This window comes from Daldinia decipiens, assembly GCF_022478715.1.
Source record: "Daldinia decipiens strain CBS 113046 unplaced genomic scaffold F4813scaffold_63, whole genome shotgun sequence".
Lineage (NCBI taxonomy): Eukaryota > Fungi > Ascomycota > Sordariomycetes > Xylariales > Hypoxylaceae > Daldinia > Daldinia decipiens.
The window spans coordinates 999-22,243 of record NW_026054606.1 but is presented as its reverse complement, the minus strand read 5'-3'; the positions used below and the strand labels follow the sequence as shown (position 1 = coordinate 22,243).

The 21,245-nt window shown below is 47.0% G+C and overlaps 5 protein-coding genes across 5 annotated transcripts; 3 read left to right on the top strand and 2 right to left on the bottom strand.

Moving 5' to 3' along the window:
• The first annotated feature begins 462 nt into the window (after nt 1-462).
• On the top strand, nt 463-2,168 carry F4813DRAFT_377399 (putative D-lactate dehydrogenase). Its single transcript, XM_049245231.1, has one exon. It carries the CDS (start codon nt 940-942, stop codon nt 1,993-1,995), a length of 1,056 nt encoding a protein of 351 aa, XP_049094572.1. The 5' UTR covers nt 463-939; the 3' UTR covers nt 1,996-2,168.
• On the bottom strand, nt 2,154-5,183 carry F4813DRAFT_304401 (uncharacterized protein). The gene is made up of 4 exons (XM_049240805.1): nt 5,058-5,183; nt 4,726-4,940; nt 3,930-4,651; nt 2,154-3,865 (listed from the first exon to the last, which is right to left on the bottom strand). Exons 2-4 carry the CDS (start codon nt 4,748-4,750, stop codon nt 2,312-2,314), a joined length of 2,301 nt encoding a protein of 766 aa, XP_049094571.1. The 5' UTR covers nt 4,751-4,940; nt 5,058-5,183; the 3' UTR covers nt 2,154-2,311.
• A 3,434-nt stretch (nt 5,184-8,617) lies between these two features.
• On the top strand, nt 8,618-11,071 carry F4813DRAFT_304305 (MFS general substrate transporter). The gene is made up of 5 exons (XM_049240804.1): nt 8,618-9,048; nt 9,121-9,165; nt 9,224-9,432; nt 9,495-9,657; nt 9,718-11,071. The coding sequence occupies exons 1-5, from the start codon at nt 8,926-8,928 to the stop codon at nt 10,678-10,680; spliced, it is 1,503 nt and encodes a 500-aa protein (XP_049094570.1). The 5' UTR covers nt 8,618-8,925; the 3' UTR covers nt 10,681-11,071.
• Nucleotides 11,072-14,142: 3,071 nt separating this feature from the next.
• On the top strand, nt 14,143-16,682 carry F4813DRAFT_304273 (uncharacterized protein). The gene is made up of 4 exons (XM_049240803.1): nt 14,143-14,860; nt 14,947-15,148; nt 15,217-15,417; nt 15,484-16,682. Exons 1-4 carry the CDS (start codon nt 14,550-14,552, stop codon nt 16,237-16,239), a joined length of 1,470 nt encoding a protein of 489 aa, XP_049094569.1. The 5' UTR covers nt 14,143-14,549; the 3' UTR covers nt 16,240-16,682.
• Nucleotides 16,683-16,769: 87 nt separating this feature from the next.
• F4813DRAFT_377382 (phosphoribosyl transferase domain protein) lies at nt 16,770-20,838 on the bottom strand. The gene has a single exon (XM_049245230.1). The coding sequence runs from the start codon at nt 20,611-20,613 to the stop codon at nt 17,179-17,181; it is 3,435 nt and encodes a 1,144-aa protein (XP_049094568.1). The 5' UTR covers nt 20,614-20,838; the 3' UTR covers nt 16,770-17,178.
• Nucleotides 20,839-21,245: the final 407 nt, after the last annotated feature.

Below are 21,245 nucleotides of genomic sequence, written 5' to 3'. Positions count from 1 at the left end.
AGAGTATTACGTATTCTTACGGTCTGTTATTCTAATATGAGCGAGAAAGACAGTAGTTCATATAAAATGTGATGAGGTGGCAGCACGTTGGCGACAGACATGATTTCGTGGTTGTCTCTGAGTCCATACAATAGGTAAGTGCACGGAACCTCAACCACATGCCTAAGACAGGTAAATATTAATACGTGATACCCCAAGCACCTATACATTCATTCGTGTGAATGTTAGCTTTAATGGTCAATGCTTAACCTAGGTCGGCATCCAATAGAGATAACGTTAGATGTTGGATTACATGTGAAGGGTTCATGAAGGGGTACCTTATATGTGATATGTAGATATATTTTATATATGAATATCGATAATCGCAATAGGCAGTGCTATGCGCTATCCGGAGCTCACCCCGCCAATTCCAAATCTCAAAATTCCAGACTACTTCCTTCCCATTTCCCATTTCATTTCGAGCTTTCACTTCTTAATTCATGATCACAAAATTTACAAAATATGGGAATCTTGTTGATGCACATTCTTCATCGCATGTGATTTATTCGTATATTCTACAAGCTACAGCACACAGAAATATACTATATACTCCGAGATATGCTATTATTCATATTCCTACCCATGACATCAATATTGTGAAACTTCAGCTGCCAAGATGCAAAATGAGCCTACAGATGATTGGGAATCCTCGCACCAAGCTCCGTCCAAGAAACCAAGAATGCTTATTAGAAACCTTAGATACTAACATCGATAGTTGTGCCCAGAACATTGGCCTTCTCACGTACCTCTAGGTGAAATCAACTAGGTTACCTATCTGAGCCAACACTTACCACCAACATCATCGCCGTAATCATTTTCTTGATATCATTCTCCCTAACCTCTCCTATTCCAACCTATTGAGATCATCCTGAAGTAAACCAAACCCCTCATTACCTCACCATGCAGCTCGCCGTCTTCTCCGCTAAACCCTACGACAAGAAGTACCTCACGAGCACCCGAGCGACAGAACTCGATAATGCCACCAATATCGAAGTCGTCTACCACGAATTCGCCTTGTCTCTCGAAACAGTTCCTCTAGCAAAGGGAGCAAGCGCCGTCTGCGTCTTCGTGAACGATGATCTCGGCGCCGACGTCCTTAAGTCGCTACATGCGAGTGGTGTCCGTGCAATCCTATTGCGTTGCGCCGGATACAACAACGTCGACTTAGAAGCTGCCCAACGTCTGGGTCTCTTCGTCGCCAACGTGCCGTCTTACTCTCCCGAGGCTGTCGCTGAATTCGCCGTTGCCCAAATCCAGACGCTGAATCGAAATACCCATCGCGCATACAACCGTGTTCGCGAAGGAAACTTCAGCCTCCAGGGACTACTAGGGCGCACTTTGAACGGAAAGACGGTAGGTGTTATTGGCACGGGTCGCATCGGTGTTGCATTCTCCCGAATCATGAACGGCTTCGGGTGCCGACTACTAGCCTACGACGTCTTCGAAAACGACGACTTCAAAAAGTACGGCACGTACACGGACCTCGACACCCTGCTCTCCGAGAGCGACTTCGTTAGCCTTCATTGCCCATTGACGGAGAAGACGCGGTATATCATAAACGACGAGACACTGTCGAAGATGAAGAACGGAGCTATGCTAGTAAACACTTCGAGGGGCGGGCTTATCAACACCAAATCTGTCATTGCGGCCTTGAAGAGAAAGCACCTAGGTGGCCTGGCGCTGGACGTGTACGAGGGCGAAGGGGCGCTGTTCTACAATGATCACTCGGGCCATATTATCGATGACGACGAGCTCATGCGTCTGACTACCTTTCATAATGTCCTCGTGTGCGGGCATCAAGCTTTCTTTACGGAGGAAGCTCTGCGCGAAATTGCCGAGGGTACTATCCGTAACCTGAGCGATTTTTTGCATGACAGGCAGTGCAAGAATGCTCTCGTCCAAGACCAAGCTGGGTCGGAGGTTATTAGAAAAGCCTCCGTACCGATTCGGATCTAGAAATACAAGGGATTATTCTGTAGGTAGGTCATTGTGAGTGCCTAAGTAAGGGTGCGTGAAGGATTCATATACAAGCATGGCGGCATTGAATAGACTTTCAAGAAATTTGGTGTCGAGTCCAAAACAGCTACCGCTAATAGTATTAGATAAATCACTATGAATGAATCTATAACAGACGCTTCCATAAGCCGTCAGTACAAGAGGCCTTGGTCTTAATCCTAACTATCCTATACTCCGACTGCTTGTATTAATCATGATACCGAACTCGCTTGCCAGGGTCCATATACTTATGCTATACGTATCTAGGGCCGGCATCCTATCTCTTGTAAACCCCATCAATCGTATAATCTTTATTGGGACCCTTCACCGTGTACCCCAGCTTCCACTCCTTCAAGTTCACGGCTTTGAAGTTGAATTCGTAGTGCACGTCGTACAAGTCATCAATGCACATATGACTCGCCTTTGCTAACCAACCCTTCTTCCCCTTCTCCTTATCCTCCGCTGCGGCACCTGTAGTCATAGGCGTAGTCTCGCCTTGGACTTTCATGTCCGCCTCATCAACCGGAAGCAGGAACTCCACCTCATGGAACAAGTAATCCGCGCGTTCATGGTCATCCATCCGCGAAAACCACACGCTCAACACATCACGCGCCTCATCATATCGCCATATGTACCGTCTCGTCGCACGGAACGTTAGTATAGGATTGGCCCGCGCCGTGAATACGCCATCCTCGATGTATAGATACTCAAGTCCGAGACCCGTGCCCGAATCCGAATTTGCCTTGGATACGAGAGACGGGGATAGCCCATCCTCGGTTCCATCTCGTAGTAGGAAACGCGCTGTGCCAGAAAACCGCCCGCTTGGATGCGATGGTAGCCGTGAAGAAATCTTACGCTCGAGCCGCCACTCGCCTAGCAACGAGCGGAATATAGCGCCGGCGACAAAGCGGCCGCGTGATAGCCCAGCTAGCGCCGTCTCGTGCGTCGCTAGTAGATTTGCCTTTGTCTGCTCAGCAGCCCGGGGGTTCTGAGCGGTAGCTGCGGAGAAAGAGGGGTATCGTGCCGGCGTCAAGATATCCATGGACTTACCTGTGGCAAGGGGTGGCGTATTACCTACAGGAGGGCTAATAGGGATGTCGAGAGCGCGTGAGAATTCTTGCATCAGGAAGGAGTAATCTCCCATCGGGAACTGCGATACACGCGAGTCGGTGCGTAAGGCCAGTGTCCGCTCGATAGTGTCGTCTTCTGCAAGAGCCTGGCGGAGGGCTGGGGCTCGGGATTGCGGGTCATTTGATGCCCATAACCGTGCGACGAATCGAGCCTGCATCTCCATGACGCCCCAGTAAGGCGAACGGTACAGGCCTACGAAGCCCAGAGTGGGCAGCGATGGGTGATGCGTTCCATGGAAGGCGAGCGCAACGGGTAGGTTAGGGTTCTCAGGGGAGTATGAAATGGCCTGAAGGACGGATGATGGAAGAAAGGAAAGCGATAAAGAGGAGTCGAAACCCGTCGCTAGAACCACGGCGGCAATGTCGGAGAGTTTCCTGTTCGCCGGAGAAATTATAGCAACGTCCCCTTTTATAGATGACAGTTTTCCTTTGGTGACTTGTATAAATTTAGATTGTACGAAGTTCATATAGTATGAGCTCATAGCTACGAATGGTTGCTCATTAAATAAATGGCCGTCGATCTTAGTCTTCGGCGAGAATTCAGACTGATCGGTGCCCAAGACAGATTGGTAGATCGAGTTCGAGGTCTGTGCCGCTTCGAGGCCTATATGACCTTGACTATTTGTTAGGGGGTGTGGCCGGTTGGCTAGATTATATGAGGGTAAGTCGCATGGGAGAAACGGTGGCGCCGACGCGGCCGGCTGTTATTTGGTTACTATTCAATATTCATCCATGGAAGTCCAAGACATAAGAACGTCTGCCTACCTTTGGAGATGTGAATAGTGGGAAGACCCATGAGGGTCGGTTCGTGATGTGATGAATAGAGTAGCTCTGAGGTTCTTGGAGGAGTTGTTCGATTATCTTCTTTCCGGGTGAGTGGATAGCAGATGAGAGATGTGTCGCGATAGTTGCGGCGGTCTCAATTCCAGACATCTGTCCACCGACGACAAGTATCTTTCCACTAGGATTACTTGACCTTTCTAGGAGGCCCTTAAGATCTCGGTACTCGCTGCTATGGATAATGGGTACGTCCGCCTCTTTCGGCACATGATCCGGCCATATCGGCTTCCCAAAGAATCCTGTAGTGACGAGCAAGTAGTCGAATGTAGCCGTCTCTGATCCTTCACTTGACTCTGTCTGTACATTCCACGAGCCATCATCTTGTAAGTCGACTTTCACAACTTTATGTCCGAGCCGTATATCAGCACCGCTGTACTCATTGATATATCGTTCTAGGTATTGGCCGACTTGCCATGCCCTGGGGAATTGCGGAACAGAGTCCTGCCATGCGAAGTCGCTAAATTGGACGGTATGTTTGCTTTGGTTGGTTACCATAAGCGGATGTACAAGACCGCCATCATCATCCTTTCTTATGGGCCACAGTCCACCGATTCGGGACTGGGCTTCGAAGATGGTAACCTTGAATGAACATCCCGGCGTATCGTGTAGTAAGGTCTTCGCTGCTACAAGACCAGAAGGGCCAGCGCCTATATCGCATATGAGCAAGCCAAGAACTAAAGTCCGAGAAGGAGAATGGGTGAATAAGCATTCACTGTCTTACCAACGATACAAACAGTTTTAGCCATGATCCAGACCCGAACCAGGGTCCGGGATGTACGGTGGAATCGAGTAAAGATCGTTGGGTGTCTGCTTCGGGAAAATAAACGAGATGAATAAATATAATGTATCGGACTTTGCGAAACCTTAAGCTGAATACCTAGGTAGATTAACCTATTCTTATTTCTTAGAATATTTTAATAGGTGGCTTTTTTGCAACTGGCTTCAGTTAGCACTAAACTAATCATGATGAGATTCAATGTTTGGTCCAGGTCCCAACGAAAGCTGATACTCGTATACATGTATGAATATTGCGTCACTTTCACTAGTTCCTACCTTACGTGGGCAAAGTAAATTAAAGGTAGAAATAACCTAGATTTCCAGGTGGCGCATCAATAAAACGCCGATTGCCGGCGCAAATCTTACCATTGACGCATAAAATCAACGGACAATTTACACAGTAAAACTTTCACTTGTGAACCGCCTTCAATTTCCTCTTCATTGCATACATTAGGTAGGTACCTAAGGTACCCTACATCTACTTATGATTATATATAATAATTACGATTCGTCATGCGAGAAAAGATCTCGGTCTTTATGTCTATTGCAGCTGTCCGCAACAGGTCTGTCGCGTCTTCGACTGCTGCGTGTCAAAAGCCGAACATCTAACTCAACGCCCAACCCGAGACATCTCGCTAAGCGTAGCAGTTATTTCCACCATCAAAGGACTTGATCCTAGTCTTAGACGGGGTCGTATTAATCAAGTCTTAACGGTCAACTACATGTTGACCCTGTCTTCTGAACAATAACGGGAGACAACATAGGAAGAAGCAGACACCCACCCGGCTAGAATAAGATCCTCAGATGTGAACGGTCTCGCAGGCGCTCCCGCATCTCGCAGGATCGGCACGTGCTCGTCGGAACACGGCCGTTTCTCCCTCAATGCGCGAAGGCAAGGCATGCAAGCCCAATCAAGTTACCGTGCGCCATGTAGTAGACTGCACTTCCAATTGTGATGAACCTTTCGATGAAGCTCGACATAATCTACTTCATTATGTCAAGTATAACAGTATGCCGCGAGCAATCCGAAGGTTTCTAAGGATTTACAATATATACCATATTTAGGCCCACCGTATATCTTGACTTCAAATATTCAGAGATATTTACCCTCATATAATAATAAACTACAACATCATCCCTTACGATAGAGCTTACGATAGAGGTGCTTAGACTAGTCTAATTTTAGTACTTTGCTGAAAATAGGCGAGGGACCCTCGGTATCCCAGAGCCGTGGTTCATCCCTGGAAGTTCATAGATTGGAATTCGGAGTTTGGCGATCACAAGTAGCCAGTCTTGTATAACTATCAGAACTGTTAGTGCTCTTTACTTTTACGTGGACACGTAGAAAGCAAACTGCATGAACTGGCTCAACGGAGAGGACCGGCGCTTCTCTTGCGGCTTTACAATATCTCAGACCCATATCTTATTACAAATTGTTTACGAGCCCTTCGTAAGTACCTAATAAAGGAGTAGATGAATTGGCCGAACGGGAAGCTGCGTAAGTCCCGGTCTGTCCTACAGTATATATGCCTGAGAGTAAAGAAGCATGGTATATCCAGGGACGTCTCAGTGTTCAATAGTCAGATTAAAGAAGGACTCGTACGAGGATGCGCCAGCTGAAATTATATAAATCGGTTTACTTGTGCGACAGGAGCCTCATGTTGTGATAGGAACCAGAAATCTGGGACGGGTTCGCTGTCGTATGCTATGCAGGCTTACCATTGTCGTGCATACAAGGCTGGGACCGAGTGCCAATTATGCTTAAGATAAATAGCACAGAGAAAGAAATAGCGCACCAGCAAGACCAACCTCATGTCTAGAGATCAAAGGGTTTTTTTTAATCTTGTTGTATTCGGGGGTTCCTTTGAAACCGCTACCTATTCTCTGATTATAAATGATGATTTGAAAAGTTGGAGATATGCAATAATCGAGACTCCTACCCCAACTGCTCAACAAGCAGCTCGGCAGAAGTTTTCGTCCGTTAGTCCCGCTGTGGATCCCGCCGGATGGGGTCAGGTGGGGACCCCCGCCATTTCACTGGATCCTTCAACGCGGGGAAGTTCGCCCGCCTGTTCAAGTTGGTAAAGGACAAACAAGGATACAAGGACAAAATATGTCTGGGCAGCTGGACAACTGAACAAAAAAAATACAAATGCGAGTTGCTAGACCAATACAAGACGCAAAAGCCGGTGGATCCGAATGACGATGTAAATGGCCGAAAATGTAACTTCGGGTCTTTAGCTCGGTAAGGTCATTAATTCTTGCCTTCGGTATTGGCTATCGTCTTGTTCGACAGCGAACTATTTTAGTCCCAATTACCACTATGCTGTAACCACAGCACACCGAATTCATTTGAAGAAATTGTCTTGTGAGCATTGGCGGTATAAGGAAGTAAGGTCGAATTGACTTACAGTTGGCGTGGACAAACTTCACCAGGTCATCTTTTTACGTGTACCTCGTTGGCGGTGAACACAAGAGACGCGTGACCCGGTATCATCTCCCCTTTGATTGATAGGTAGCGCAAAATGTCTACTACAACATGACCCTGTGAAACCGTGCTCTATGCTATCTAACACGAGGCGGCGAAAATCGTGGCTCCCATTTGACAAAATATCCCACACGCCGGTCTAGAGTCATACAGACCAACTAGATCGGAAAGTCTATCCATGCGGCTGAAACATCTGAGACAAGATTTCCCAAGAACATTATGTTAGACAATGTTGTGATATATCGATGTTGGTTACCCCCAGCTGGGTATTTAGGGCAGAAGAACTTCCTATGTAATGGAAGGTTGTAGGACGTGATGTCTTCAGCGGTCTCATAAGCACGGAACTTTTCTACTATTCTAGCTAGGTTACCGTGTAGCCTTTCTATAATCACGTTCATCATATCAGTTTGATATCACTTAGCTATTAACCAACCAAAACTTGTCTGAGGTCATGTATACGATGGACCCGCTAGAATTAACCCCTTGGCAAGCTTGGGATTTGTTTACGGCACACCCGATCCAGTCGACTTAACCAAAACCCCATCCCTTAACCTAGTGTTCTTATCGGCGCAAGCCTTATTAGTTAACGTACATCACAGGGGTCCTACGCCGCATCTTGGCTGTGGTCCATGGTAGCCCTTGGTCCGCAGAATGTAACATGGCTGCCTTTCGAGAACTAGTTGTTGTCGCACTGAGAGTATTCTCTAACCTTCTCGTCTTAGTTGTTGCTCAAGTATAAGGTCCTATCGTACGAGATGGATTTTTAGTATCCCTTTGTTCCAAATCCGGTTGACCGGATGGCAAACCTTTTATTCTTGGGATATTGAGAATATCGTGGCTGCGATAACAATGGATGTCATGGCATTCCATTGGACGAATTGCCATGCCTCAGGTACATGACACATTCTCGTAGTCCACGTTGTTGTTATCATTCCAGGTGCGAGCTGTCTCATAGACTAATGGAATACCAACTCGAAAACCGACATGTGTAAGTAATCAACTGTATTAGACAATTTTCAGCGCCCACGTTTCCATATGAATAAAGAATCATGTATGTCAGCCAGTTATCGCTTAGCTACCCCCCCCAAAAAGAATCCCCATGTCATCTCCATTTAACAAAGTGCCGATCCTTCCTCCTTCTTTCCCCCCTGGTCACCTCCATTGCTACTTCCTATGTATTTGTCAACTTACAACGCAACTTCTAAGACTACGTACATGCCCTTTAAACTTTATACATGATTAGGGCTAATAACGCCTCCCGCGCGCGCTGTGCTAAGTACTTTCTTAGCGGCCAGCTTCTTTCTACCCACCTCCGTCTACACCTACATAATTCTATATAATGCAAGGTGTGTTCGGTAGCCCTTCATACACCTTCATATACATATCTCCCGCTCCCTTCCTTCGCCTCATTTCATTGATACCCACTCAATTGTTTTGGGCGTCTTCAGTTTGATTATCCTCAATCAGCATTAATCTCGCTGTCCTAAGTTTGGTTAGAGAGCAAGGAAGATATTTTGCGCCAGTTCAATACCTTCTAACCTAGAGGTGTTGCCTTATCTTACATCCTCTGTTTAACTTGACTTGTTTAAGTCAAAGTAGCAGATCTGGACGAGGTATTTCTTATTTCAGTACGGTGGACGACGTTAGGATACCATCATGAGCGACATTGAAAAGCATTCTTCACCCCACGATTCTCAAGATGAAGGGCAAGGCAGGGCTCTCGACGGACTCCCACCCGACCCCGACGCTCATCTCAGCCAAGAAGAGAAAGATGAGATTGTAAGTATCACCGCCGCAATACGGTGCTATTAGATCTAAGCCGAGATCCTTTCGTGCTAACAGTTATATTAGGACCGCAAGCTAGTTTGGAGGCTGGATTGGATACTAATACCTTGGGTATGTTAGCAACAATGTGGCGATCCGTAGGCCGCACGTAGCTAACATTAGATCCCAGCTTTGCATCCTTTATCTGCTTGCCTTCTTGGACCGGACCAATATCGGCAATGCGAAGGTTGCGCATCTTACCGACGACTTGCATTTGACAGTGCCCGAGCAGTACAATATGACTCTCACCATCTTCTTCATCTCGTACTCCGTTTTCGAGCCAGTAACAAATGTTCTGCTTAAGAAGCTGCGGCCATCCGTGTTCATCCCAATCATCATGTGAGTTGCAGCCGTGATTTCCGGATCCTAGCCGACGACAAGCTAACGCCGTGAAACCTAAGGATACTATGGGGCGCTTCTATGACTGGTATGGGCTTCGTCTACAATTATTCTGGTCTCATGGCCGCTCGGTGGTTCCTGGGTCTAGCCGAGGCCGGCCTCTTTCCCGGTATTAACTATTATCTGTCGTGCTGGTACAAACGTTCCGAGTTCGGTGTCCGTGCTGTAAGTCGAAAATGTCGGGTCTTTCTATAGTCTTTCGTCCGTGTTGCTAAATTGTTATAGGCTATATTCTTCTCAGCGGCAGCTCTCTCCGGTTCATTTGGCGGGCTGCTTGCGGCCGCGATAGAACTGATGAATGGTATTGGTGGCCGGCCTGGATGGGCGTGGATATTTATTTTGGAAGGCCTGCTTACTATCGTGTTTGGCGCCGCATCTTTCTGGATGGTCCATGATTTCCCTGATCAAGCTCGGTTCCTCTCGGAAGACGACCGCACCCGTGTAGTTCGTCGACTCAAATTGGATCAACAGTCTTCAGCTGAGCACGAGGAATGGAAAATGAGCTATCTTATCGCCGGTCTTAAGGACTGGAAGATGTGGTTAGGCATGGTAATTTATATGGGTTGCGATATGCCCCTCTATGCCTTTTCGCTCTTCTTACCCAGCATTATCCAAGAGTTAGGCTGGAGCACAAGTACTGTCCGATCCCAGCTTCTAAGCGTTCCCCCTTACGCCGCCGCCGCCGCCCTTACCGTTATCATTGGCTTCATCGCCGACCGAACTCGTCAGCGTGGCCTGTGCAACATTCTAGTTAGCCTGATTGGCATTGCTGGTTTTGTAATGCTTCTAGCCTCTACAGACCCTAGAGTTAAGTATGCTGGCACGTTCTTCGGAGCTCTCGGTATCTACCCTTGCATTTCGAACACTATCAGCTGGATGGCAAACAATATCGAGGGCGTATATAAGCGAGGTGTAGTATTGGGCTTTGTGATCGGTTGGGGTAACTTGAACGGTATCGTTAGCTCCAACATCTATTTCAGTCCGCCTAGGTATCTCGAGGGTCACGGAGTCATTATCGCTTACATGGCACTGTTCCTGTTCGGTGGCAGCGTGCTGATGACGACATTACTTCGTATCGAGAATGGTAAACGACGACAGGGAAAGCGCGACTACCTAATCGAGGGGAAAAGTACAAAGGAGATCGAGGCCTTAGGTGATAACAAGCCTGATTTCTTGTACACAGTTTGATTTGCGATTTGGGGTGGCCGGCGTATTGATATGGACAGACGTAGGATATATAGGGTGGCTCTTGGTCATTATCTCCCTAGTCTCCAGTATGTTTTGCATGGTGGCAAAACGGAAGATCACCGTTTCCTTCGATACTAGAGATTAAGGCAAGGTGGATATATATAAGCAATGCTTCCCTTTGAGATACGGTTTTCACTGTCACATATTACTTCCATAGTCCAGAGAAGTGTCAAAAATACTAGAGGACGGGAATAGGAAATGTCCACTGCAATGCCATGTTCGTCTAACCAATATGATTCCTAAACATCATAGTTGCTTCAGTGTGACCCCTATCCTTTAGATTCATTTTCTAAACACCTAGGATTCTCCAAATGCCCAAGTTACTTATGGTCAGGTATAATCATATACCCCTATCCTCTACGAATTACGATAACCTATCATATGTACTCGGCCATGTCATCTGTTTCTGCTAGCCTGTCTGTTCACTCAATTTAAAATGATGCGGACTCTCTGTAGATAGCCTAGTATAATCAGACTACCTAAGTTTAGATAATCGTATTTAAACCCCCTTAAGTCGAGCTCATCTAATAGTGACGGTGTATAGTGTTAGCTAGTATAGTTGGCATCATTTGAGTTCAAGTCTTAGGATTGGAAAAGTCGAATCCTGGGTTGCACAACCTTTAATTTGCTTTAGAAATATTTGGGCTTCGGAGATTTCGCGTGCAACGTATTCCTTTGCCTGGAAACACAAAGAGTAATAGTGATACAGATGAAACTACATCAAATTGTGCTGGATCAGGGGACCCGAGTCTTGATTCGGATAGCTTTTCTTTTGGGTTCTTTAAGGTCCCGAAACAACGTGGTACGATCAAGGGTCTTAGAGCCCTCGTGGAGTGAATGGAAATAGCCACGAGAAACAAACGTCATGACATATACCAACCTATGACTGGCATCAAAGGCACCTACATGTACATAGGTTAGGACAACAGTGATGATGCAAGAAATGCCGTTTAATCTAAGATGGCATTTTCTACCCCCGAAAATCAAAGAGTTGGTTAGCCAATCATATCGCATAGACTAGGTACTATCCGCCACAAACGGTAATGTCTTAGATTACATAGCGCTGAATGTATATACTTCCCCCGCGCTAATATTGGATACCCACGTTTTATTGAGTCCACCCAGTCCATCCAGTCCACCCACTAGCTTTTAGCGTCTTTCCACAGCTTTTAGGTAGAGCCGTCAAAGCATCTTTAGGGGCTTTATTGTCCGAGAACGTCCACGTGTCTGCATGGTTTATACAATAGATGTTAGATGCCTGAGATATGTCCATATGTATGTACCTAGGTAGTTATACCTACCTTAGTAGGTAGGTATAGATACCCAAAGTACCTATACAATCGGAAATTCGGGTCCAAGACAGTCACGGGAAGCATTGAGTTCTATCTGCAATATTCCATACATATTGAAGTAGGTAACCTTGGAAACGTAGCTGAACAACTCATTCTGTGACCGAGACGCGTCCAGTACGCTCAGTCAGAGCCCGTTCTGGTTGGTTCGACCCCCCCTCGAGCCGGCAGTACTTAGCCTCGGTGCATTTCATCGAGATGTGAGGGTCTTCTGCTATTGGACTAAGACTGCAGGATGCATCATGTGGTGTAGCAAACAGCTGTCCACCAACCCTTCTTGATTAATACATTTGCGACCTCCCTAGGGTTGAGGTGCTGAAAGATATTTCTCCGAGCGCATCGCTTCAACTTATTTACAAATTCTCGGAGGTCGGCCAGAAGCTTTCGGGTCATCTCAGAGCAGTCGTCACAAGAGACTGTAACTCCGGCTGGGCGACGCAAGGGTCCCCGCCTGTAGAGATACATAACCTTATGTTCGAGCCTCCAAATTCTTCCATCCACTCATCGCCTGCCAAGGTAGGCAGGCTATTTGTTTTGCGTGGCGTTTACCTCGACCTGTGAGGAATCTAGCCACTCGTCCAATATATGAGAAGCTTGAAATTCTTTCGAGATCCTAAGTTGCACTTCTACGTATCCGTTATTCTATCGGGTCACGTCGTTGGTCGTTGATTTGGTCTTATTAAGTGAGGCTTAACCGTATATCAATGCAGGCTGTGGTGGTGTGTTGCGACTGATGAATTATATACCTACGTATAGAGTCGCAATCTCCCTGCCCATCTTACCACCTAGGTAGTATTCTCTCTATCTACGCGTAGTCCAGCTGCTTATAAGCTGCTCGAATGAACGTCTCGAGCGAATCGAGCAAGCAGATTCTGAGACAACCCTGCTTTTTTTTTTTTCAGAAGGAATATAAGATCCTTTAACAGATAGACTGTCACCTTGGGAAAGACTTGAGATCCATTACTACTACTAGGTATGTAGGAGATACTCAGTCCGTTTGCTAGATGTAAGTGTTTCCTGTATTCCCCGAGACACCAAGATAATTACATGTATTCAGCATAGGTAGGTAGAATGTAACGTTCAAACGTCAATGTACCCTTTTTTAACCTTGTCGTTCTCATGCCAATCATAATCAGTGCCATCATAATAGTCGGTTTCTCGAGTGGATACTACTACATGTATAGATCGTTTCCTTGTTGTATGACAATGGGAAGGAAAGTACATGTACCTATACTTATCTTTCAGAGGTATGAACTTCCTTGTAGCAATGGTTCAAATATTGTATATTACGTCTATACATACATAGGGCATACATACTTACATACATATGGAAGGGACAGACAGCTTACCCATGTAACTTTCTCATAGTCCCGACGTATCCACGTACCTTACTCCTCCTCCTACATGTCTCCTATATGTAAGTCCATCTTTCACGAACTTACATGTGAACTTACATGTGTGCAGACATCCATATTTCCCGTCTGTTACCTGGTGTATAATCAGGTGTACAAGTAGCCGAGTATCCAAGGCTGAGGACGCATCTCAATATGCATCCACCCAATTGGTGATATCTCCTCGGATACCTATGCGCATTACATCCTCTCGTCCCCTTCTCTACTCTTGTTATGATGCGACACCTAGCCATAGAGCTGATTTACATCTGACCGACAAGCGAAAGCTGCGGCTACGTGCGTCCCCAAGCTTGTTCGACTTCACTTCCACTCCCATTCAAACTTCTACGTCCATCACGTTATACGTTCCCTAAGGGTACTCGCTTTGGCCTGACTCGCTCGGCAACTCAAATCTAATTCTTAATTCGACCTACATCCTGCATCTCATCTTCTGGAGATGGTTCCGGCTTTCGAACGACCGATCTTTGCCAATTTTCATCCACTCTCCCTCCCTACCTCATACTACCTACAATACTGTCCATAAGGTCACCAGCTGCAGTGTTACATCTGTTAGGTATATCAGCAAGAGATGGTGAATACCTTTTTGTTATTCGCCGAAGCCGATATCCGTACTTAACGACGCTGTTGGTGGTCTTGTTCTACATACACACTGGCTTACACTTCTATTTGTACTCTTCTCCCTTCACCTGGAGTTTATCACCCCACAGTTGACGTCTTCACGCCTGTGTCGAATCAAGTCTATTCCACCATTGCGTAGCAGAAACAACATAAGCCGCCAACTCATCGAGATATAGGACGGTCTTCCGTGTACGGTCGCAGTATTGACCCTACATTATTGAGCTCCAAAATCGAATTCGCTTCATATATGGCGGGGGCACTGTGACCCCTAATAGGCTTTGCGTGGAAGTTGGATACATATCTAGCCTCGAACTTGAACGAAGAGCAGCACCATATAGACAAATCTCTACTTTACCCCGGTGTGTAACATATGTAACTGGTAACCCCCTTATGCTGATACATCTGCTCCAAGCGCGTTACAACAGCTGTGATGGAAGAAACGGTACACAGTGACCCCGACGGAACTGGCCAAAGTATTTCCCCGGGGGAGCTTACAAGAAGTCACATCGAAACTATCGTGATATTTGAGAGACTGGGTGCCGCGTTATCTGTTACTGGAGTCCTTCTTATTTTCGTTGCTTATGCAATCTTCAAACGACTTCGCACCGTACCAAATACCTTTATTCTCTTTGCGTCTTTTGCGAACTTGGGGGCGAGCATTGCCTGCTTAATAGGGTACTCAGGGGTGTTGGCAGGATCAACTAGTCACCTATGCCAGGCTCAGGCCTTCATGTTTGAACTGTGAGTCCATTAATAACAGTTCTCTCTTCTCCGGCCCCTTAGAGTAGAGAGCAAGATACTAGTGAATTACGATTAACGTATGCTAGATTTATGCAATCGGATCCGTGGTGGTCCTTTGCCATGGCTGTCAATGTGTACATGGTCTTTTTCTTCTCCGCAAATCCCAAAAGCTTTCTTCGATACTGGTGGGCGTATTTCCTCGTTTGTTATGGGATACCCTTCATCCCGTCGTTATGGCTACTCGTTGTCCGCGGAAGTGATGGGCAGATTGTATACGGCAATGCGACAGTATGTCACTGTCCAACATAGAACCCCTTACGATCGATTACGATCATCTATACTAACGCTAGATTTAGATATGGTGTTGGATAGATAAGGACTGGTCCAACCTGCGCATCTACACGTACTACCTCCCGATTTGGGTCTGCATTATCCTTTCTACTTTCATATACGCAGCTGTTGGTTATTACGTCTTCAAACAGCGCAACCAACTGCGTAACCTGTCTCTTAGCAATCCTGCTAACGACCCCCCGGCGCCGCGTGACTCGGGGGAGAAGGTAAGTAGTTTAATTAGTATATAAAGTTTTGAATAGCCTAGGTGTGAATAACTAAATGGTTATCAGACGCTCTTCACGAACGCTGCTATTATGGGCAGTATCAATCGAGAGGTCGTGCAGGTGACGACGGTAAACTCAACTACCGCATACTCTGTCAGTGGGCCATCGTTGACCAGTGCCACGCCTACTAATTGGTTGGACGGACCACTCGACGACAAGAATAATATGGATAGCCCTCTGACACCTATATCGTCGCAAAATCCATACCATACTACGATCACACGTATCACCGCGGATCCGGTGCCGCGAGAAGGCCTCTGGGCGCGCGCTCGGGGGAATTTCCAGCGCTGGCGCAACCGATTTAATCATATGGATCCGGTGAAATTGGCGTACCTACGTACCTCGTTCGTTTTCGCGATCAGCGTATTCGTGACATGGACGCCGAGCAGTATTAACAGGGTGCATGACCTTGTCTACGCTGAGAGCGCTAGTTTCGCACTGAACCTGGCCAGCGCCGTCGTGCTGCCTCTCCAAGGTGTCTGGAACGCCGTTATTTTCTTCTCAACTACGTGGTCTTCTTTACGTCAGGAAGTCCGTGCTCGGCTCGATTCGCGCAAGGGATTACCCCGCGGACACCATGATGCGGTAGCCGTGCGCAATGAGCGCGAACGCGAGCGAGCCTTAGAGCTGTCGAGACGAAAGACTCGGGGACATACTGATGATGCTGGAAGTGATCTTAGCGCCTCAGGTTCGCTCGGTGGTAACGCTACGAGCGGCGGCACTGTTAGAGTCATGCGCGGCGGATCGCTTACTAGTATCTAACCTTAGATGTAAGATGAGAAGTACCTAAGTCATACTTGCAGGGATCCGAGGGCTGGTGCTAAAAAACGAATATATCTACTGTGCTTATTTAGGTACGGTAGGTGGATAGGCGGTCTTGAGGATTAGTTAGTTTATTGGTTAAGAAGTGCGTACATGCGTCGGTCAACTTGTCTTCGACAGCCACTTTCGCTTCTTGGTCTGGTCTGGAACTTGAGGTTTGAATAAAGGTGCTTGAATAAGACAGGTCTACACGGAAGCTCACTTGAGTATAGGGTATACCGTTTTATACATGATTCTTGCGAGAATTGTTGAATACTACTAGCTAATCCGACTTGTGATCATATACATGCGTTGTTAAGTTATCGCTAAGACTATTTGGCTTACGACCTAATGTTGTTGAACACTTGGATGAATAGATTCTGATATTTTACCACTTCTCAATATTACGAGTTTCATAGCCTGTCCAAATCTGACGAGTTCTGAACTCACTGAGTTGACTACGAAAGTATAGTTGTACAATACAATAACGGATGAATAGGTACCTAGCCTACGACTAACTGCTTGGTACTACTCTCGTAATGGGCTGCATGTGTAACTAGGTAGTCTCTATCATATTTAAATGTAGTAGGCAAAGAATATGCGATGAGTCGTAGCTTGCTTTTATGCCAATCAACTCAATATTTGAAGAGGTGGTTGTAGATAGTAATCGCCAAGCCGTAGCGGTATTTTAACCCCTAACATCTTCCCCTAGAAACTAGAGGCCCGTGTCTTAGGGATAGCTTCTGCTCGATGCGATGATAACTTAACGTCTGTTATAACATGTACCTACATCTAAGAGATTTTCGTACATATTTTAAGATTCAGAGAGACCTCGTTGAGAGAGCAACGTGACACTTACTTCCATAGTCAGGTTAGTTCCATCTATTCCTCGTCCCCTTCTTACGCACCATCGTAAACCAGAAGGCTTCGAACATCGACTGTCCCAAACCCACGCCGGCGTAACAATTCCCGGCCACGATGAATAGGGAACTCGGCTACAACCATGATGCTGATATTTTCAGCTCTAATGCCGGCATTCTCCAGCAGCTGTAACATCGCGCAAAGCGTTTCCCCCGTGGCAAGCACATCGTCTACCACTACTACTGACACGCCCTCGGGGATCACGTCCCGCTCCATCTCGATTATTTTCTCGCCCGAACCGTTGGATGTTGAAGACGAAATATGCGACGAGGACTTGGCGATGGAGATGGTGGGTGGGGGAAGCTTCCCGGCTTCGCGGATCAGCGCCAAGGGTACATTGATCTGCGCAGCTAACGCCGACGCGAAGATGAAGCCACCAGCCTCGCAGCTCACCACCGCAGAAACATTAGCCCAATCGCCGGTGAAGTGCGTTTGCAACAGAGATGTGCATAGAGCCAGACCGCCGGGCTGCTGCGAGATGTCTAGTACATGACGGAACTTGATATCTCGGCGTGGAAAGTCGGGTACTGGGCGCACCATATCGGCTAGACGCTGTAGGTCTTCGTGAAAGAACGGGAGTAGGGAGTATTCTACAAATTGTTTTATTACCTCATCTCCGGCCGTGTTATTGTTGAATATGAAATTAGGACGGTAGTTACTGTTTTTTTCATCACCGCTACCGCCTTGACTCCCTCCGCGAGCCCGCCGCATCTCTTCGCTGGCTTGGACACGAACTTCGAGCAGTCTGCTGTGCGGCACCAAATACGACAAGGTTGCAACAGGTGCCTCATCCCTCACCCCGGTGATTAGAAGCACATCAATTTCTTCTGCGCCATGTACTATGTTTAAAAAGTGTTCCTCTGGTAGCTGAGGCCGTCGCCGTGTCTGGTCTTTCCAAAACGCCGTCAATGCTGGCCGGTGCTGTTCCTTGTAAACACGATCTAGGAGTAGGCGGTTTAGGTCGGCGCCACTCGCCGCGACGTATTCTCTCTTGGTCACATCGCTGATGCTAGCTGCACACGCTGCTAAGCCTTTGCTCTTGAGTTCGGAGACCCAGATGTTGGCGCAATAGTCCTTGCCAGCACAACTTTCGCCTGTCACTAGGACGATAAGTTGGGGTTCCCTCGGTGCTTTTAGGAGCGGACAGGCGTAAGATAGCACATTACACAGATCAAATTTGCGCTTGAGGTGGGTTAGGCGCGACCGGTTTGGCCCGAATGCCTTGGTAGCAAGAGCGGCGTCCCGGGGGTCCGGTCCGAGGTCAGCACCGTAAACTCCGCTACTCAACGGCAGCAAGCTGTCGGCGACGCTGTAAACCCAACGCATGGCAGCTCGGGCAGTTTCTGTTCCATCTTGATCGCGGGGCCAGACTCCAGTTACCACACAGGCAAAGCTCCAGTCTCGACAGCCAAAAGCGGTTGCATCGCTCGTAATGTCGCTAACCGCTCCACCACCGTGGAGCAGATGGAGATAGCAAAGTGGTGAGGGACGAGTTTCAACAGCCCTTATTAAGATATCAGCGACGTCCACTGTTCCGATATCGTTTAAGAATAAGCATCGCTTAAACGAGGAGGTCTTGCCACCGCCGTGTCCGCCGTGCATTCCGGACATGTACATCTCCGTCTCGAATAAACCAACGCCGTCCACTACCTTCGAATTTTTCTCCGGCCCTAACATTTCCCTAACAGACTTGAGCGTGGGTGTAGGTGTTTCTAAGCTGACCATAGCCGTCGAAGATTCGAACATAGTTACACCAAGATGTAGTTGATCAGCATCCCAGTACAGATACGCGTCTGCCGAAAAGTTCCGAGGAAGATCTCTAGCGACAAGCTTATCAAAATCACTGAGCTTTCGTCGCGCCTCGATGTTATCTTTCAGCGGGAAAACCCAGCTTCGAGCCAAGTAGGTTGGAGCTGTGTGGGCTTTAAAAGTCACGCTGATAACGATGCCAAAGTTGGTGCCAGCACCTTTTATCGCCCATAATAAATCGGCCTCGTTCTCCAGGCGCACGGCGTCGGTTGGCCGGTATTGGCTTGGCACATGGCCAACGTAGAGCACTTGGCCAAAATCGACACTGACCACTACGGCGCCGATGATGGCATCGCACGCGAGCCCATGTAACCTAGCTAGGTGCCCGATGCCGCCTTGTAACCACAGCCCTGCCCCTACGCTAGGACGGGCCCCCAAGGGCACTGTGAGGCCCTCCTCCATGGCCTTGGTGATAATATCCCCCGTCTTACAACCCGCTTCGGCGACAACGAAGGCACCAAAATCAGACTTCTCGCCCCCTTTAACCTCCCCAGTCGCATGGATATGAACTTTATCAAAGGCGGACATGTCCACCGAGACTACATTAAACTGGAGACACTGACCACTATGACCCCCACCAAGAACGGTCAGACCGACTCCATGTTTCAACGCCCATCTAACGCAGTACTGAACGTGTTGGATCTCTGTCGGTCGGATAATCGAAGCGGGGTGGTGGGAGTTAGCCTCTCGGTTCTTGACTATCTTATCCCCCTTCACTAATGGTACATGCGCTGTTAAATCTGCTAAAGCGGTCCCATGTTTGTTAAAGGCCACCATGACGTCGGATGAGCTGAATAGGAGATGTCCTGCGTGGGCTTCGTCGCGACGGCCTAACATACGACACACCTTACGCCATTCGGATCTGATAGCCGTGTCTACATCTTGAGTGATAAATCCTGCGATGAAAGCAGCGAAAAGGTCCACTGCTTCGTCATCGTCGGCCACGCTGATGACACCAGTGGGGTAAGAAGCCGTCCGATGGCATACCAAGCCAGAGAGGTCGAGGGTCTCGTCGTGGTGGAAAACTACTACCATTCCTCCTTCTCGCTGCTTATCCAGCATTCTCAGCCCCTTTTCAATGAACTTATGATGAGGCTTCATGCCGTATATGCTGTGACAAAAAAGGATGACGTCGTATCCACAACTATCATCCGTATCCGTCCCGGTACAATATCCAATGCGATCATCTAGAACAAATGGGACTTTATGGATACTTGGTCGGCTTTCTAGGTAAGGTAATGGGGACTCCGTCTTCGCGGGAGAATTGAACCATTCCTCCAAACTGGCCGCGAACAAGTTGTTAGGCTCAAAGGCATCGTACCTTTTAATTTTACGTCTCATAGGGCTAGGTAAATATCCAAGTATACTCTTCGGCCCAGGTCCGATTTCTAGCACAGAAATACCGGCACGCGAGTTGAAGAGCGGAGTTAGTAGCTGAGATAGTCGAGGGATAATAAAGTCTTGGTACGTCGTCCACCCTAAGCCTTGTGTAATAGTATCGAAGGCAGCACTGTACTGCGTGTCAGATAACAGCTGCGTGGGACACGAAGCTATTTCCGTCGCTCTCTGTCTAAGGGCCCTCTTGAGGGTGCTGATAGTAGCCATATCGGTTTAGCGTAAGTGGATTTCGCAGATTCCGGTAATGATCGGTGTTAGAAATGAGGAGTTGATGGTTGTATAATACCCTGAGTTTACGAAGGGTTATTGTGGCGGACTTTTTTTCTATGGGAGAAAGGCGTCCAAAATAGGTAATGGGATTGCTTAAAATGGAAGGAAATTACTGTATTAAGAAGTACCCCTATCAATTTTTGCAAAAAGTTAATTTTAAAAGATATAATTGAAAAAATTAAAAAAAAAAAAAATGGGATACCCTTATCGAGTTTTGCGAAAAATAAAGGGATTATTAGCCACACCTACAGCTACAAGGTTAGCCACAGGGCTACTAGGTCACATGGTATAGTGTTACAAGTCACCAGGATGTCCAACACTATTTAATGGGTCTCAGGTATTAAAACATTAACATTTTTTAATATAATTAATATGTACACTTTTATACAAATTACTATGGGAGGGTACATGATTTGAGAATAGCTTTATATTTAATATATTTAATTTTTCAACTGTTTACCTTTAATATTACGGCATTTTAAAGCTTTATTATACATCGTTAAAAATAATGTTTTTAAAAAGTCTTTAAAAACAACTTTTTAAACGGCTATAATAGCTTTTTTTAACCT

Bases quoted from the DNA above. Each gene is read 5' to 3' on its own strand.
- F4813DRAFT_377399 (XM_049245231.1), top strand. From the start codon at position 940: ATGCAGCTCGCCGTCTTCTCCGCTAAACCCTACGACAAGAAGTACCTC.
- F4813DRAFT_377382 (XM_049245230.1), bottom strand. From the start codon at position 20,613: ATGGCTACTATCAGCACCCTCAAGAGGGCCCTTAGACAGAGAGCGACG.
- F4813DRAFT_304273 (XM_049240803.1), top strand. From the start codon at position 14,550: ATGGAAGAAACGGTACACAGTGACCCCGACGGAACTGGCCAAAGTATT. The intron at 15,149-15,216 runs GTATGTCACTGT...CGCTAGATTTAG, and splicing joins TTGTATACGGCAATGCGACA to ATATGGTGTTGGATAGATAA. The intron at 15,418-15,483 runs GTAAGTAGTTTA...AATGGTTATCAG, and splicing joins CGCGTGACTCGGGGGAGAAG to ACGCTCTTCACGAACGCTGC.
- F4813DRAFT_304401 (XM_049240805.1), bottom strand. From the start codon at position 4,750: ATGGCTAAAACTGTTTGTATCGTTG. The intron at 4,652-4,725 runs GTAAGACAGTGA...TATGCGATATAG, and splicing joins TAAAACTGTTTGTATCGTTG to GCGCTGGCCCTTCTGGTCTT. The intron at 3,866-3,929 runs GTAGGCAGACGT...ACCAAATAACAG, and splicing joins CACTATTCACATCTCCAAAG to CCGGCCGCGTCGGCGCCACC.
- F4813DRAFT_304305 (XM_049240804.1), top strand. From the start codon at position 8,926: ATGAGCGACATTGAAAAGCATTCTTCACCCCACGATTCTCAAGATGAA. The intron at 9,049-9,120 runs GTAAGTATCACC...CAGTTATATTAG, and splicing joins AAGAAGAGAAAGATGAGATT to GACCGCAAGCTAGTTTGGAG. The intron at 9,166-9,223 runs GTATGTTAGCAA...ATTAGATCCCAG, and splicing joins ATTGGATACTAATACCTTGG to CTTTGCATCCTTTATCTGCT.